The 17,947-nt window shown below is 48.9% G+C and overlaps 1 protein-coding gene across 1 annotated transcript; it reads left to right on the plus strand.

Moving 5' to 3' along the window:
- The first annotated feature begins 1,887 nt into the window (after positions 1 to 1,887).
- Positions 1,888 to 16,913, plus strand: LOC144481825 (tachykinin-3-like). The gene is made up of 6 exons (XM_078200977.1): positions 1,888 to 1,986; positions 6,420 to 6,522; positions 10,513 to 10,542; positions 13,378 to 13,431; positions 14,885 to 14,957; positions 16,895 to 16,913. The coding sequence occupies exons 1-6, from the start codon at positions 1,888 to 1,890 to the stop codon at positions 16,911 to 16,913; spliced, it is 378 nt and encodes a 125-aa protein (XP_078057103.1).
- The last annotated feature ends 1,034 nt before the right edge of the window (positions 16,914 to 17,947 follow it).

Consider the following 17,947-nt stretch of genomic DNA (forward strand, 5'->3'; position numbering starts at 1 on the left):
GGGTGTTCCAGGATTGTTATTGGACATCAGTCAGCCCATGTGGTGTAGGTGCACCCACAGTGCTGTTAGGGAGGGTGTTCCCGGATTGTTATTGGACATCAGTCAGTCCATGTGGTGTAGGTACACCCACAGTGCTGTTAGGGAGGGAGTTCCAGGATTGTTATTGGACATCAGTCAGCCCATGTGGTGTAGGTGCACCCACAGTGCTGTTAGGGAGGGTGTTCCCGGATTGTTATTGGACATCCGTCAGTCCATGTGGTGTAGGTACACCCACAGTGCTGTTAGGGAGGGAGTTCCAGGATTGTTATTGGACATCCGTCAGTCCATGTGGTGTAGGTACACCCACAGTGCTGTTAGGGAGGGAGTTCCAGGATTGTTATTGGACATCAGTCAACCCATGTGGTGTAGGTACACCCACAGTGCTGTTAGGGAGGGAGTTCCAGGACTGTTATTGGACGTCAGTCAGTCCATGTGGTGTAGGTACACCCACAGTGCTGTAGGTAGGGAGTTCCAGGCCTGTTATTGGACGTCAGTCAGTCCATGTGGTGTAGGTACACCCACAGTGCTGTTAGGGAGGGAGTTCCAGGATTGTTATTGGACATCAGTTAAATCCATGTGGTGTAGGTACACCCACAGTGCTGTTAGGGAGGGGGTTCCAGGAGTTTGACCCAGCGACAGTGAAGGAACGGCGATATATTTCCAAGTCAGGATGGTGAGTGACTTGGAGGGGAACCTCCAGGTGGTGGTGTTCCCAGGTATCTGCTGCCCTTGTCCTTCTAGATGGAAGCGGTCGTGGGTTTGGAAGGTGCTGTCTAAGGAGCCTTGGTGAGTTGCTGCAGTGCATCTTGTAGATGGTACACACTGCTGCTACTGAGCGTCGGTGGTGGAGGGAGTGGGTGTTTGTGGATGGGGGGCCAATCAAGCGGGGCTGCTTTGTCCTGGATGGTGTTGAGCTTCTTGAGTGTTGTTGGAGCTGCACCCATCCAGGCAAGTGGGGAGTATTCCATCACACTCCTGACTTGTGCCTTGTAGATGGTGGACAGGCTTTAGGGAGTCAGGAGGTGAGTTACTCTCCAGGTACCTCTGCAGGGAAGGATACGGGTTGGATGTGTTACTCCCGCAGTATGTGATGTGTTGAAAGAATGAGAGTTGAGAGCTGGGGTCACCAGAATCTGTGGATGTTGACGTCTTGGGATTCTAACAGCGCTGCTTGATGTTGGTACCATCCTGAGTGGTCGGATAGCTGAGAGACATCAGGGAAAGTGGGAAAAAGCTGAGAAGTGATGCAGCCGGAATATTGATCGATAGGAGGTGGATAATTACAAAGCAGCTCCTCGGAGCAAAGAGAAACCTTGAAGTTGGAAATATTTCCCTTGAAGTTGGGGAATTTCAAAACGCTTCCTCTGACTGGGAAAGGAAATCTAGATGAAAAGCAGTCCCTCTCTTTTTTCCTGTCTAATGAATGGAGATGAACGCTGTATGAAAACCATACAAAGTTTCTGAATTCTTATTTAGAATGTATAGTTGCCAATCTTTACAATGTCTCCTCAATCTGGTCCCTTCCAAATCAAAATCAAAGCAAATTCCTGCGGATGCTGGGATCTGAAACCAAAAGAGAAAATGCTGGAAAATCTCAGCAGGTCTGGCAGCATCCCTCCCCCCGCAGTATAAATATCTCCCACTTTCTCTGCCTTTTAGCTTTGACAAAGGTTCATCCAGACTCGAAACGTCAGCTCTTTTCTCTCCCCACAGATGCTGCCAGACCTGCTGAGATTTTCCAGCGTTTTCTCTCTTCCCTTCCAGTATCATCGATGTTCACGGCAAAATTGCTTCTTTAATTTTTCTTTCTCCTCCTGTCCAGCTTCCTGACGGAGAGACTGGGCCAAGATGAAAAGTTTCATTGCTTTGGCCTTGCTGTCCATATCTCTGAAAACATGTGCGGGAAGTCACGACGGACACTTGGCCAACGCTGGAGTGCTGAGCAAGGTATGGACGGGCTCCCCGTGACCTCAAACCCTCCCGAGAGGCCTTCAGAATAATTCTGGACTGTTTTTTGTCTTTCCCCTCTCTCTCTCTCTCTCTCTGTTTTGCGAAGGCTCTTTCTGCCTCTCCATTCTGGAAACTCTGTAAGTGATCGGAACAAGAACGAAAGAAACGTTGCCTCTTTGACGAAGTTTTTGAATCCCGTGTGTCTACTGTCTTTGTCTTTCTCAGGGATGGACTTCAGTTGTGCTTCGAAAGCTTTTGAAAGCAAAGAAAAGGCGGCACGGTGGCACCGTGGTTGGCACTGCTGCCTCACAGCGCCAGGGACTCGGGTTCGATTCGCGGCCTCGGGTCACTGTGCAGAGTCTGCACATTCTCCACGTGTCTGCGTGGGTTTCCTCCGGGTGCTCCGGTTTCCTCCCACAGTCCGAAAGATGTGCAGGTTAGGTGGATTGGCCATGTTAAATTCTCCCTCAGTGTCCAAAGATGTGTAGGTTAGGTGGATTGGCCATGCTAAATTGCCCCTTAGTGTCCAAAGATGTATAGGTTAGGTGGATTGGCCATACTAAATTGCCCTTTGGAGTGTCCAAAGATGTATAGGTTAGGTGGATTGGCCATGCTAAATTGCCCCTTAGTGTCCAAAGATGTATAGGTTAGGTGGATTGGCCATACTAAATTGCCCTTTGGAGTGTCCAAAGATGTATAGGTTAGGTGGATTGGCCATGCTAAATTGCCCCTTAGTGTCCAAAGATGTGTAGGTTAGGTGGATTGGCCATGCTAAATTGCCCCTTAGTGTCCAAAGACGTGTAGGTTAGGTGGATTGGCCATGCTAAATTGCCCCTTCGTGTCCAAAGATGTGTAGGTTAGGTGGATTGGCCATACTAAATTGTCCCTTAGTGTCCAAAGATGTGTAGGTTAGGTGGATTGGCCATGCTAAATTGTCCCTTAGTGTCCAAAGATGTGTAGGTTAGGTGGATTGGCCATGCTAAATTGCCCCTTAGTGTCCAAAGATGTATAGGTTAGGTGGATTGGCCATACTAAATTGCCCTTTGGAGTGTCCAAAGATGTATAGGTTAGGTGGATTGGCCATGGTAAATTGCCCCTTAGTGTCCAAAGATGTGTAGGTTAGGTGGATTGGCCATGCTAAATTGCCCCTTAGTGCCCAAAGATGTATAGGTTAGGTGGATTGGCCGTACTAAATTGTCCCTTAGTGTCCAAAGATGTGTAGGTTAGATGGATTGGCCATGCTAAATTGCCCCTTAGTGTCCAAAGATGTGTAGGTTAGATGGATTGGCCATGCTAAATTGCCCCTTAGTGTCCAAAGATGTGTAGGTTAGGTGGATTGGCCATGCTAAATTGCCCCTTAGTGTCAGGCTAAATGAATGGGGTTACGGGGATAGGGGCTGGGTGGGATTGTGATCAGTGCAGACTCGATGGGCCAAATGAGCTCTTTCTGCACTGTAGGGTGGCACGGTGGCACAGTGGTTAGCACTGCTGCCTCACAGCGCCAGGGACCTGGGTTCTATTCCCGGCTTGGGTCTGTGTGGAGTTTGCACATTCTCCCCGTGTCTGCGTGGGTTTCCTCTGGGTGCTCCAGTTTCCTCCCAGAGTCCGAAAAATTGTGCGGGTTAGGGTGGATTGGCCATGCTAAATTCTCCCTCAGTGTACCCGAATAGGAGTGTGGCGACTGGGGGATTTTCACAGTAACTTCATTGCAGTGTTAATGTAAGCCTATTTGTGACTGATAAATAAACTTTACTTTTAATTTTTTTCGGGTTTCTATGATCTGTGTGTAGTATAAGGGTGTTTGGCCGAGTAAGGGTTAACGTTGGATTGGGGAAACCATAGCACCACACCCCGCAACCCCCTCGCCTAATGTAACTTACTGAGAATCACATGATGGTAGACTGTGTGGTTAGAGTGGGGTTTCTCAGCCCTCCCTGCTCCCACCGGACCCAGACACCAATGACTGGGCCCTGAATCCACCCCCCTCCCAGACCCCGGCAGTAAGCCCCACTGTGACGGGGCTGGAACATCCTGGCACATGTCTGGGAGGGGTCAGCAGGTTGACAGCGCCCAGTTGTGACAAACGGTAGCAGTTCCCGTTTCTCGGTGCAGAGCTGCTTGGCTATTTCTGACTCGCCCCCTGAGCCACGAGGTTCTGGGTTCGAGCCCTGCTTTAGGTCCGCTGCACGGAGAGAAAATCCGAGCACTGCACTGAGAGGATCAGCCTGAAGGGGGTGCTGCACTGTCAGAGCGACTGGAAGAGACATAAAATCACCTGGTCAGGTGGCGGTAAAAGATCCCATGATGCTATTTTGAAAAAAAATGTTGGGGGGAGGGTTTGCGACCGTGAATTTTTCTTACCCAGATTTGTTTCGGGTTGGAGAACTTTGAACAAAGAAATGTAGAGCACAGGAACAGGCCCTTCGGCCCTCCAAGCCCGTGCTGATCATGATACCCGAACTAAACTAAAAATCCCTTCTGCCCTTACCCGGTCCGTGTCCCTCTCTTCCCTCCCTATTCATGGACCCATCCAGATGCCTCTTAAATGTTGCTAATGTTCCTCTTCCACCACCTCCTCTGGCAGCGCGTTCCAGGCACCCACCACTCTCTGCGTGAAAAACTTCCCCCGCACATCTCCCTTAAACTTTCCCCCCCCTCACCTTGAACCTGTGCCCCCTTGTAATTGACACTTCCACCCTGGGGAAAAAGCCTCTGACTATCCACCCTGTCTGTGCCTCTCATCATTTTGTAGACCAGGTCTCCCCTCAGCCTCCGTCTTTCCAGTGAAAACAATCCCAGTTTATTCAACCTCTCCTCATAGCCGACACCCTCGAGACCCGGCAACATCCTGGTGAACCTTCTCTGCACTCTCTCCAAAGCGTCCACATCCTCCTGGTAGCGTGGTGACCAGAACTGCACGCAATACTCCAAATGCGGCCTAACCAAGGTTTTATATAGCTGCAACATGATTTCCCAACTCCTGTACTCAATGCCCCAGCTGATGAAGGTAAGCATGCCATATTCCTTCTTTAAGGGGAGGGAGTGAGAGAGTGTGTCAGAGGCGGTGGTTGCCCTGCCCACTCACATGCATGATATGGGTAGGCGGACACCAAAATCAGCAGTCTACCCCCCCATATTTAAATGAGCAATTGAGGGCAAGTCATCAAGCTGACTGACTCTTGTAATAGGTTGCTTATACATATGAGGCAGCACGGTGGCACAGCGGGTTAGCACTGCTGCCTCACAGCGCCAGGGACCCGGGTTCAAATCCCCGGCCTTGGGTCACCGTCTGTGTGGAGTCTGCACATTCTCCCAGTGTCTGTGTGGGTTTCCTCCGGGTGCTCCGGTTTCCGCCCACAGTCTGTAGATGTCCTGGTTAGGATGCATTGGCCACGCTAAATTGCCCCTTCATGTCCAAAGACTTAAAAGTATTAATTGTCAGTGTTGGTTGTGAAAAGCACGGTACAAATTATTTAAAATGCAAGGAAAAGGCTGAAATTTGTGATGGTGGATGGTAGACTGTGTACACCTGGCGGTAAGGTGTGTGTACACCTGGCGGTAAGGTGTGTTCACCGGGTGGTAAGCTGCGTACACCTGGCGGTAAGGTGTGTGTACACCTGGCGGTAAGGTGTGTACACTCGGCACTAAGGTGGGTACACTGGCGTTAAGGTGTTTACACCGGGTGGTAAGGTGTGTACACTGGGCAGTAAGATGTGTACACCAAGCGCTAAGATGTGTACACCAGGCGGTAAAGTGCGTACACCAGGCAGTAAGGTGTGTACACTGGCGCTAAGGTGTGTACACCGGGCACTAAGATGTGTACACTGGGCGCTAAGGTGTGTATAGCAGGCGCTAAGGTGTGTACACCGGGCGCTAAGATGTGTACACCGGGCGCTAAGATGTGTACACTCGGCGCTAAGGCGTGTACACCAGGCACTACGGTGTATACATCAGGCGCTAAGATGTGTACACCGGGCGCTAAGATGTGTACACCGGGCGCTAAGATGTGTACACCGGGCGCTAAGATGTGTACACCGGGCGCTAAGATGTGTACACCGGGCGCTAAGATGTGTACACTCGGCACTAAGACGTGTACACCAGGCGCTAAGATGTATACACTCGGCGCTAAGGTATGTACACTCGGCGCTAAGGTGTGTACACATGGCGCTAAGGTGTGTACACCCGACGGTAAGGTGTGTACACCGGGCGGTAAGGTGTGTACACCGGGTGGTAAGGTGTGTACACTCGGCGCTAAGGTGTGTACACCGGGCGGTAAGGTGTGTATACCTGGCAGTAAGGTGTGTACACCCGGCAGTAAGGTGTGTGCACCTGGCGGTAAGCTGCGTACACCCGGCGGTAGGGTGTGTACACTTGGCGGTGATTAGATGTGTACACCCAGCGGCGCTGAATCTCCCATTCTTCTGTTGCAGGCGAACACGAATGTGGACAAACTGCCTCTCCTCTTCCTGAAACGTTTCTACGATGGCCTGTCCTACGACGGATTTGTGGGATTGATGGGAAGGCGAATGGCTGGCAAGTACCAAATCCACGCGCAAGTCGAGAATCGAGCGTCTTTAAGCTCATCTGTGGTGCGGGCATCACTGGCAAGGTTGGCACTTATTGCCCACTTGGCCATGCCAGAGGGCAGTTAAGGATCTAATCGCGTTTGCAAGTGACTGGAGTCTCTGGGTAAGGATCGCAGACTTCCTTTCCTTCGAAAGGTGAATTTATAACGGGCAACAAAGAGATGGCAGACCAGCTGAACAAATACTTTGGACCTGTCTTCACTAAGGAGGACACAAATAACCTTCCAGAAATACTCGGGGACAGAGGATCTAACCTGAAGGAGGAACTGAAGGAAATCCTTATTAGTCAGGAAATTGTACTGGGGAAGTTGCTGGGATTAAAACCCGATAAGTCTCCAGGGCCTGATGCTCTGCATCCCAGAGTTCTCAAGGAAATGGCCCTAGAAATAGTGGATGAATTGGTGATCATTTTCCAGTATTCTATAGACTCTGGAAGAGTTCCAGTGGATTGGAGGGGAGCTAATGTAACCCCACTTTTTAAAAAAGGAGGGAGAGAAAGTGGGGAATTATAGACCGGTTAGCCTGACATCGGTGGTGGGGAAAATGCTGGAGTCAATTATTAAGGATGCAATAACTGAGTATTTGGGAAGCGGTGACAGGATTGATCCAAGTCAGCATGGATTCACTAAAGGGAAATTGTGCCTGACAAATCTTCTGGAATTTTTTGAGGATGTGACCAGTAGAGTGGACAAGGGTGAACCAGTGGATGTTGTGTATCTGGACTTTAAGAGGCTTTTGACAAGATCCCACACCAGAGATTAGTGAGCAAAATTAAAGCTTGTGGGATTGGGGGTAATGTATTGATGTGGATAGAGAACTGGTTGGCAGACAGGAAGCAGAGAGTGGGAATAAACGGGTCCTTTTCAGGGTGACAGGCAGTGACTAGTGGGGTACCACAGGGTTCAGTGCTGGGACCCCAGCTATTCACAATATACATTAATGATTTGGACGAAGGAATTGAATACAATATCTCCAAATTTGCAGACGGCACTAAGCTGGGTGGCAGTGTGTGCTGTGAGGAGGATGCTCAGAGGCTGCAGGGTGACTTGGACAGGCTGGCTGAGTGACAAATACTTGGAAAACACAATATAATGTGGATAAATGGGAGGTTATCCACTTTGGTAGCAAATAGAGGAAGGAAGATTATTCTCTGAATGGTGACAGTTTAGGAAAAGGGGAAGTGCCATGTGACCTGGGTGTCATGGTGGAACAGTCGCTGGAGGTTGGCATGCAGGTACAGCAGGGGGTGAGGAAAGCTAATGGCATGCTGGCCTTCATAGCAAGAGGATTTGAGTATAGGAGTGAGGATGTCTTGCTGTAGTTAGACAAGGCCTTGGTGAGGCCACATCTCGAGTATTGGGCGGCACGGTAGCGCAGTGGTTAGCACTGCTGCTTCACAGCTCCAGGGTCCCGGATTCGATTCCCAGCTCGGGTCACTGTCTGTGTGGAGTTTGCACATTCTCCTCGTGTCTGCGTGGGTTTCCTCCGGGTGCACCGGTTTCCTCCCACAGTCCAAAGATGTGCGGGTTAGGTTGATTGGCCAGGTAAAAAATTGCCCCTTAGAGTGCTGAGATGCATAGGTTGGAGGGATTAGCGGGTAAAATATGTGGGGGTAGGGCCTGGGTGGGATTGTGGTCGGTGCAGACTCGATGGGCCGAATGGCCTCCTTCTGCACTGTAGGGTTTCTATGATTCTATGATATTGTGTGCAGTTTTGGTCTCCTAGTCTGTGGAAGGACATTCCTGCTATTAAGAGAGTCCAGCAAAGGTTCACCAGACTGATTCCCGGAATGGCAGGACTGACATATGAAGAGAGACTGGATCGACTGGGCTGGTACTCACTGGAGTTTAGAAGAATGAGAGGGGATCTCATAGAAACATATAAAATCCTGATGGGACTGGACAGGCTGGATGCGGGAAGAATGCTCCCGATGTTGGGGAAGTCCAGAACTTGGGGCCACAGTCTAAGAATAAGGGGTAAACCATTCAGGACTGAGATGAGGAAGAATTTCTTCACTCGGAGAGTTGTGAACCTGTGGAATTCTCTACCACAGAAAGCTGTTGGGGCCAGTTCGTTAGATATGTTCAAGAGGGAACTGGACGTGGCCCTTGTGGCTAAAGGGTCAAGGATATGGAGAGAAAGCAGGAGTGGGATACTGAAAGTGCCTGATCAGCCATGATCATGTTGAATGGTGGTGCAGGCTCGATGGGCTGAATGGCCTCCTCCTGCACCTATCTGCTATGTTTCTGTTGCTACGAAAGGACATAAATGAGGCAATTGGGCTTTTAACCAAGCTAGTCAAATCTTCCCAGCCAGTGATACCAGCTTTTCATCGGCAGATATTTGCAAACTAAAACCTTCCTGGTCGCAACACTACCAGAAGGATGTGGAGGCTTTGGAGAGGGTACAGAAAAGATTTACCAGGATGTTGCCTGGTCTGGAGGGCATTAGCTATGAGGAGAGGTTGGAGAAACTCGGTTTGTTCTCACTGGAACGACAGAGGTTGAGGGGAGACCTGATAGAAGTCTACAAGATTATGAGGGGCATGGACAGAGTGGATAGTCAGAAGCTTTTTCCCAGGGTGGAAAAGTCAATTACCAGGGGGCACAGGTTTAAGGTGCGTGGGGAAAAGTTTGGAGGAGATGTACCAGGTAAGTTTTTTTACACAGAGGGTGGTGAATGTCTGGAATGCGCTGCCCGGGGAGGTGGTGGGAGCGGGTACGATAGTGACATTTAAGGGGCAACTAGATAAATACATGAATAGGATGGGAATGGAAGGATACGGACTCTAAGTGCGTACGGTTTTAGTTTAGGCAGGCATCATGATCGGCGCAGGAGGGCCGAAGGGCCTGTTCCTGTGCTGTTCTGTTCTTTGTTCCTGTACCACCAGGATGCCCTCAAGTTACCACCGTTAAGAGTGCGTGTCACAAGATATGTGACAAAAACTGTACAGAGCGCCGAGGACTCCTGAGGGGCCCTGTATTTGGTCCCCTCAAGAGGAGCAGCAAGTTTTTGCATTGAGTGGCTCCGCCAATGTTCCCACTCCCGGCTGCTGTCCAGCGACACCTGCTGGTAGCGCACTGCGAAGACAAGTCGAGGCTCAGCACTCAGCATTGAGTGCAGGAGTTGGGACGTTATGTTACAAGTCATTGGTGAGGCCACATTTGGAGTACTGTGTCCAATTCTGGTCTCCCTGCTAGAGGAAGGATGTTATTAAACTGGAAAGGGGGCAAAAACAGATTGACAAGGATGTTAGCGGGACTGGAAGGTTTGAATTATAAGGAGAGGTTGGATAGGCTGGGACTTTTTTCCCTGGAGCGGAGGAGGATGAGGGGTGACCTTATAGAGGTTTATAAAATCATGAGGGGCGTCGATAAGGTGAATAAGTCACGGTCTTTTCCCCAGGGAGTCCAAAACCAGAGGGCAGAGGTCGAAGGTGAGAGGGGAAAGGGGACCCGAGGGGCAACTTTTTCACAGAGAGGGTGGTGTGTGTATGGAATGAGCTGCCAGAGGGGGTGGTAGAGGCGGGGACAATGACAACATTTAAAAGAGATTTGGACAGGTACATGGATGGGAAAGGGATATGGGCCAAACACAGGCAAATGGGACTAATTCAGATCAGGAAACTGGGTCAGCATGGACGGGTTGGGCTGAAGGGCCTGTTTCCACGCTGTATATCTCTCGGACTCTAATGCCCCAGTGTGCAATAGCTCAACAAAGGTCAAATGTCAGGGTTCACACAGAATAGGTACTTAGGGGGTGAGGTCATGGAGGTAAGAGTGAGGCAATGCCCTTCCAGGAAATAAAGGCCTTTGGGATAAGGGAGAGAATTTGACACGGGAATTATACACATTGCACAAAAGACTCTGAAGATGTTAAAATGCTGACATAATGCTGTGACTGTGCACAAACACAACTTTATTCCTTTTTTTTCCAGATGCAAAGGAAATTCCTGTGGCTCAGAAAAGTAAGTGTTCCGACACCGATTTTCCCGTCAGTCACTGCTCAATCACTGTTTAGCAATCAGAAGCAGCCCCCACAACCCGCTGAGGATTCGGATAGGGCCACCTTCATTTACAGTAGTTAGGGAGAAACTTAAAGGGGCGGCACGGTGGTTAGCACTGCTGCCTCACAGCGCCAGGGACCCGGGTTCGATTCCCAGCTCGGGTCACTGTCTGTGCGGAGTCTGCACATTCTCCCCGTGTCTGCGTGGGTTTCCTCCGGGTGCTCCGGTTTCCTCCCACAGTCCAAAGATGTGCTGGTTAGGGTGCATTGGCCGTGCTAAATTCTCCCTCAGTGTACCCGAACAGGAATGTGGCGACTAGGTGATTTTCACAGTAACTTCATTGCAGTGTTAATGTAAGCCGACTTGAGACAATAATAAACTTTTAAAAATGTAAGCCTTACATAAGGTGGCCTCATGGGTGTAATAAACTTTAAACCAAATATCAAGTTTCTAGTGGGAGTAGGATATATTTATTATCATACAGAAGCTAGATGTGATGCAGATATTTAATAAACCAAAATATAAATAATGCAAAGAGGGCATGGAAATTAATTTTTGGGACCTGGGCGTCGCTGGCTGGGCCAGCATTTATTGCCCATCCCTAGTTGCCTGAGGGCAGTTGAGAGTCAACCACATTGCTGTGGCTCTGGAGTCACATGTCAGCCAGACCGGGTAAGGACGGCAGATTTCCTTCCCTAAAGGACATTAGTGAACCAGATGGGTTTTTCCGACAATGGTTTCATCAGTAGATTCTTAATTCCAGATATTTTTTATTTAATTCAAATTCCACCATCTGCCGTGGCGGGATTCAAACCCAGGTCCCCCAGAACATTAGCTGAGTTTCTGGGTTAATAGCCGAGCGATAATACCACTAGGCCATAGATTCATAGAATCCCACAGTGCAGAAGGAGGCTATTTGGCCCATCGAGTCTGCACCGACCACAATCCCACCCTGGCCCGATCCCCATGTATTTACCCAAGTTAGTCCCCCTGATATTAAGATGCAATTTAGCACGGCCAATCCACCTAACCTGCACATCTTTGGAGTGTGGGAGGAAACCGGAGCATCCGGAGGAAACCCACGCAGACTGCACACAGACAGTGACCCAAGCCGGGAATCAAACACAGGTCCCTGGCGCTGTGAGGCATCAGTGCTAACCACTGTGTCACCCCAAAATTTTAAAGTTTATTAAAGTTTATTTATTAGTGTCACAAGTAGGCTTACATTAACACTGCAATGAAGTCACTGTGAAAATCCCCGTGTCGCCACACTCCTGTTCGGGTACACTGAGGGAGAATTTAGCACGGCCAATCCACCTAACCAGCCTTTTGGAGTGTGGGAGGAAACCGGAGCACCCGGAGGAAACCCACGCAGACACGGGGAGAATGTGCAAACTCCACACAGACAGTGACCCAAGCAGAATCGAACCCGGGTCCCTGGCGCTGTGAGGCAGCAGTGCTAACCACTGTGCCACCGTGCAGCCCCCTTTGGATGGCAGATTTCCTTCCCTAAAGGACACTCGTGAACCAGGTGGATTTTTCCAACCCACATGATAACCCACAGCATGTGGACTGCAGCGATTGAAGAAGACAGCTTCTCAAGGGGGAATTAGCGATGGGCAATAAATTCTGGCCAGCCAGCAAAGACCATGTCCCACGAATGAATAGAAAAAAAAATGTCCGTCCCACCTGCAATGATTTACATTGCAAACGGGAGAGAAAAATTTAACCCGAGGTTATTTCTCCATTTGCCAACTCTCTCACACCCTCCCGCTTACCTGTTTGCGGACGACACAAAATTGGCAGGACTTGCAGATAGTGAGGAACATTGTCAGAGGCTACAGAAGGATATAGATAGGCTGGAAATTTGGGCAAAGAAATGGCAGATGGAGTTCAATCCTGATAAATGCGAAGTGATGCATTTTGGTAGAAATAATGTAGGGAGGAGCTATACGATAAATGGCAGAACCATAAAGGGTGTAGATACGCAGAGGGACCTGGGTGTGCAAGTCCACAGATCCTTGAAGGTGACGTCACAGGTGGAGAAGGTGGTGAAGAAGGCATATGGCATGCTTGCCTTTATAGGACGGGGCATAGAGTATAAAAGTTGGGGTCTGATGTTGCAGATGTATAGAACGTTGGTTCGGCCGCATTTGGAATACTGCGTCCAGTTCTGGTCGCCACACTACCAGAAGGACGTGGAGGCTTTGGAGAGAGTACAGAGGAGATTTACCAGGATGTTGCCTGGTATGGAGGGGCTTAGTTATGAGGAGAGATTGGGCAAACTGGGGTTGTTCTGACTGGAAAGACGGAGGATGAGGGGTGACCTAATAGAGGTGTATAAAATTATGAAAGGCATAGATAGGGTGAACGGTGGGAAGCTTTTCCCCAGGTCGGTGGTGACGTTCACGAGGGGTCATAGGTTCAAGGTGAAGGGTGGGAGGTTTAACACAGATATCAGGCGGACATATTTTACACAGAGGGTGGTGGGGGCCTGGAATGCGCTGCCGGGCAAGGTGGTGGAGGCAGACACACTGGGAACGTTTAAGACTTATCTAGATAGCCATATGAATGGAGTGGGAATGGAGGGATACAAAAGAATGGTCTAGTTTGGACCAGGGAGTGGCGCGGGCTAGGAGGGCCGAAGGGCCTGTTCCTGTGCTGTATTGTTCTTTGTTCTTGCTCTTAATACTTACTCCTCCATAATATAATATTACATTGCTTTATTAACAGAAACATTGGCCGGAATTCTCTATTCTCATTATTAAAGGAATTAATTTTCCTTTTCCTTTGCAGGGGACATGAATGATTTCTTTGTGGGTCTGATGGGAAGGCGAAACATGGAATTTGGTGAGAATGAAACACTCGATCCTTTTTTTCCGCACTAACTGTTCATTTTCTCGGCCGAGAGGTTTTGAGTTTCGGTCTGAAAAGCCTTTTTTTGAGTGTTGACACTGCCATGTCAGCCAATGAGCTGGAGGTGGGGCCCACAGCAGACAGAGTCGCGATGAATTCCAACAGACCAAACTCATGACTGGAGCAACACCAAAGTCTCCCGCTAAAAGCAGGATTATTTCACCAACAAATTGCACTGAGTGCAGGATAGTTACAACGTGCAAATTATTTATCATCTCCAGGCACGATTCACCAGCCTTCTCCAATCTAGGCAAACATGTGTCTACATACGCAGTCTTCCCACAAGCAATTTATCATGGCCAATCCACCTAACCTGCACATCTTTGGACACTAAGGGGCAACTTAGCATGGCCAATCCACCTAACCTGCACATCTTTGGACACTAAGGGGCAATTTAGCATGGCCAATCCACCCGACCTGCACATCTTTGGACACTAAGAGACAATTTATCATGGCCAATCCACCTAATCTGCACATCTTTGAACACTAAGGGGCAATTTAACATGGCCAATCCACGTAACCTGCGCACCGTTTGGATATTAAGGGACAATTTAGCACGGCCAATCCATCTAACCTGCGCACCTTTTGGATATTAAGGGACAATTTAGCATGGCCAATCCACCTAACCTACACATCTTTGGACACTGAGGGACAATTTAGCATGACCAATCCACCTAACCTGCACATCTTTGGACACTGAGGGACAATTTAGCATGGCCAATCCACCTAACCTACACATCTTTGGACACTAAGGGGCGATTTAACATGGCCAATCCACCTAACCTGCGCACCTTTTGGATATTAAGGGGCAATTTAGCATGGCCAATCCACCTAACCTACACATCTTTGGACACTGAGAGACAATCTAGCATGGCCAATCCACCTAACCTGCACATTGTTGGACACTAAGGGACAATTTAGCATGGCCAATCCACCTAACCTGCACATCTTTGGACACTAAGGGACAATTTAGCATGGCCAATCCACCTGCACATCTTTGGACTGTGGGAGGAAACCCACACAGACACAGGGAGAATGTGCAGTCTCCGCACAGACAGTGACCCAAACCGGGAATCGAACCCGGGTCCATGGCGCTGTGAGGCAGCAGTGCTAACCACTGTGCCACCGTGACGCCCCCATGATGCAGGAGGACCTTCAACATCGACAGGAACCACCAGCCGAGTTTAACGTCTCACTGAAAGACAGCCCCTCCGGCAGCCCAGCACTCGCTCAGTACTGCACTGGGAGTGTCACGCCTAGATTCTGGGCACAAATCTTTGAAATGGCGCAGGAATCCGCACCCTTTTGATTCAGCGGCACAACTGAAAACTGAGGAGGCGGCGGAAATAACATCCCAATAATTATTTCAAATGTCATATTCAAACAGATACATCAACCACTTTGAATAAAGATGTTGCAGAGGGTGAAGGAGCCAGTACTCCCTCCAAGTGCAAGCTGAGGTAATTATTTCATGTCTCTCAAATGCTTAATTAAAAGTGACAATTTAATAGCAAGCGATTATTATAAAGATAGAAAAATGTTGGAAATACTCAGCAACGTGTGTGGAGAGAGTCAATGTTTCAGGCCAAGTTAACATTCCAAGCCCAAAATGCCAACTCTGTTTCTCTCTCCACAGATGCTGCCCGACTTGCTGAGTATTTCCATGATTTGCTCTTTCGAGTTCAGATTTCCAGCAGCAACAGTATTTTGCTTTTGCGTTGGTGATGTTTCTTTAAAAAAAAAGGTTATTTTATTTTGTTTAGCCCTCTTTCCCCCACTGAGAAACCCAACCAGCCTAAGAGTTGCACTTCGACTTGTGGACTGACATCTGAAGATGCAAATCATATCAGATGTAGGTCCTGGACCTCCCCCCCTGCCCGGGCTTGGGGGGAGGGTGGTCTGCAGCATTCAGTACCATGCCTGGATCATGCATTAACCATGTCCGGCATTGGAAATTGGTTTCATAGAATCGTGGAATCCCGACAGTGCAGAAGAGGCCATTCGGCCCATCAGGTCCGCACCGATCCTCTGAAAGAGTATCTTACCCAGACCCTCTTCCCTGTCGTTTCTCCGTAACCCCACACATTCACTATGGCCAATCTACCTAACCAGCACATCTTTGGACACTAAGGGGCAATTGAGCATGGCCAATCCACCTAACCTACACATCTTTGGACAGTAAGGGCAATTTAGCATGGCCAATCCACCTAACCCGCACATCTTTAGACACTAAGGGGCAATTTAGCATGGCCAATCCACCTAACCTACACATCTTTGGACAGTAAGGGCAATTTAGCATGGCCAATCCACCTAACCTGCACATCTTTGGACACTAAGGGGCAATTTAACATGGCCAATCCACCTAACCTGCACATCTTTGGACACTAAGGGACAATTTAGCACGGCCAATCCACCTAACCTGCACATCTTTGAACACTAAGGGACAATTTAGCACGGCCAATCCACCTAACCTGCACATCTTTGGACACTAAGGGGCAATTTAGCATGGCCAATCCACCTAACCCGCACATCTTTAGACACTAAGGGGCAATTTAGCATGGCCAATCCACCTAACCTACACATCTTTGGACAGTAAGGGCAATTTAGCATAGCCAATCCACCAAACCTGCACATCTTTGGACAGTAAGGGGCAATTTAGCATGGCCAATCCACCTAACCTGCACATCTTTGGACACTAAGGGGCAATTTAGCATGGCCAATCCACCTAACCCGCACATCTTTAGACACTAAGGGGCAATTTAGCATGGCCAATCCACCTAACCCGCACATCTTTAGACACTAAGGGGCAATTTAGCATGGTCAATCCACCTAACCTACACATCTTTGGACACTAAGGGGCAATTTAGCATGGCCAATCCACGTAACCCGCACATCTTTAGACACTAAGGGGCAATTTAGCATGGTCAATCCACCTAACCTACACATCTTTGGACAGTAAGGGCAATTTAGCATGGTCAATCCACCTAACCTACACATCTTTGGACAGTAAGGACAATTTAGCATGGTCAATCCACCTAACCTACACATCTTTGGACAGTAAGGGCAATTTAGCATGGCCAATCCACCTAACCCGCACATCTTTGGACTGTGGGAGGAAACCGGAGCACCCGGAGGAAACCCACGCAGACACGCGGAGAATGTGCAGACTCCACACAGACAGTGACCCAAGCCGGGAATCGAACCCGTGTCCCTGGCGCTGTGAGGCAGCAGTGCTAACCACTGTGCCACCCATTTCATTTGTTAATTTAAATTCTCGAACAGGGGGTGGGAGCAAAATAAAAACAGGCGTGGAGGTGGACCGTCCCTCTCCGGTTTGCGCACACCATTCAACAGGAAAGAGAGATCAACAAAGCAATATTTTTTTCTCTATCTCCAGGGCTTGTAGGTCCATCTAACCGCCAAAGGAAGTGGGACCATTCAAAGGAAGGTGACAGGCTCCAGCGACCAAAGTGCACACCTATCCAAATAAACCCCCAAATTTATTTTGTACAGAGGGGAATTGTATGGATGGTAGATTTGTATTCGACGCCTCCACGGATTCACGGACTCCAATTTGTGGGATCGTGTAACAATCTTCGTTATTTAGCAGCTTGACTTGGTGTTTCCCTCCCCCACCCTATCTCCTGCGCTCCTGCTCCCAAATAAATATTGTGCTTTATTATTTTTAAATCCAATCCTTAACAACCCCCTCGTTCTGATCTCTTTGCCTCTGCCACTCTGGAAGATCAGTATTGCTTTTGACTTCTGCAGAAGATTGTCTTGGAGTTTACTCCTTGCCCACTGAAGCCCCCAGACCCCTTGCTAATCGGGCGTTTCATTTTCCGGAAAGTGGCCGTTTCCCAACACGCCGGCGTTCGCCTGATGCAGAATTCCCAAAGGATCATCGACTTTCCCTTCCGTCCTCGTACGAATTACATTGACACAATTCCTCTCCCCACTCCCTCCGCATACGCCTTTCAAATACCACGGATGGTGACCATTTGAGAGTCTCTTAAAATGCTTTCTGTAGTAGCGAGAACATATTGCTTCTCCAAGTCAACTAGGGCAGTGCGTTTAGAGTGAGAATAGACCCTTTCTTGCCCTTAGACCATAAAATATAGGAGCAGAATTAGGCCATTCAGCCCATCGAATCTGCTCCGCCATGGCTGATATGTTCCTCAACCCCATTCTCCCGCCTTTTCCCCATAACCTTTGACCCCCTTACCAATCAAGAATCTATCTATCTCTGTCTTAAATACACTCAATGACCTGGCCTCCTCTGTGGTAATGAATTCCACAGATTCCCCACCCTCTGACTGAAGACATTTCTCCTCATCTTGGTTCTAAAGGGCTATGCCTTCAATCCTAGTCTCTCCGACTAAAGGAAACATTTTCTCCATGTCCAGTCGATCCAGGCCTTTCATATTTCTGGAAGTTTCAATGAGATCCC

This window comes from Mustelus asterias, chromosome X (assembly GCF_964213995.1).
Source record: "Mustelus asterias chromosome X, sMusAst1.hap1.1, whole genome shotgun sequence".
Classification (NCBI taxonomy): domain Eukaryota; kingdom Metazoa; phylum Chordata; class Chondrichthyes; order Carcharhiniformes; family Triakidae; genus Mustelus; species Mustelus asterias.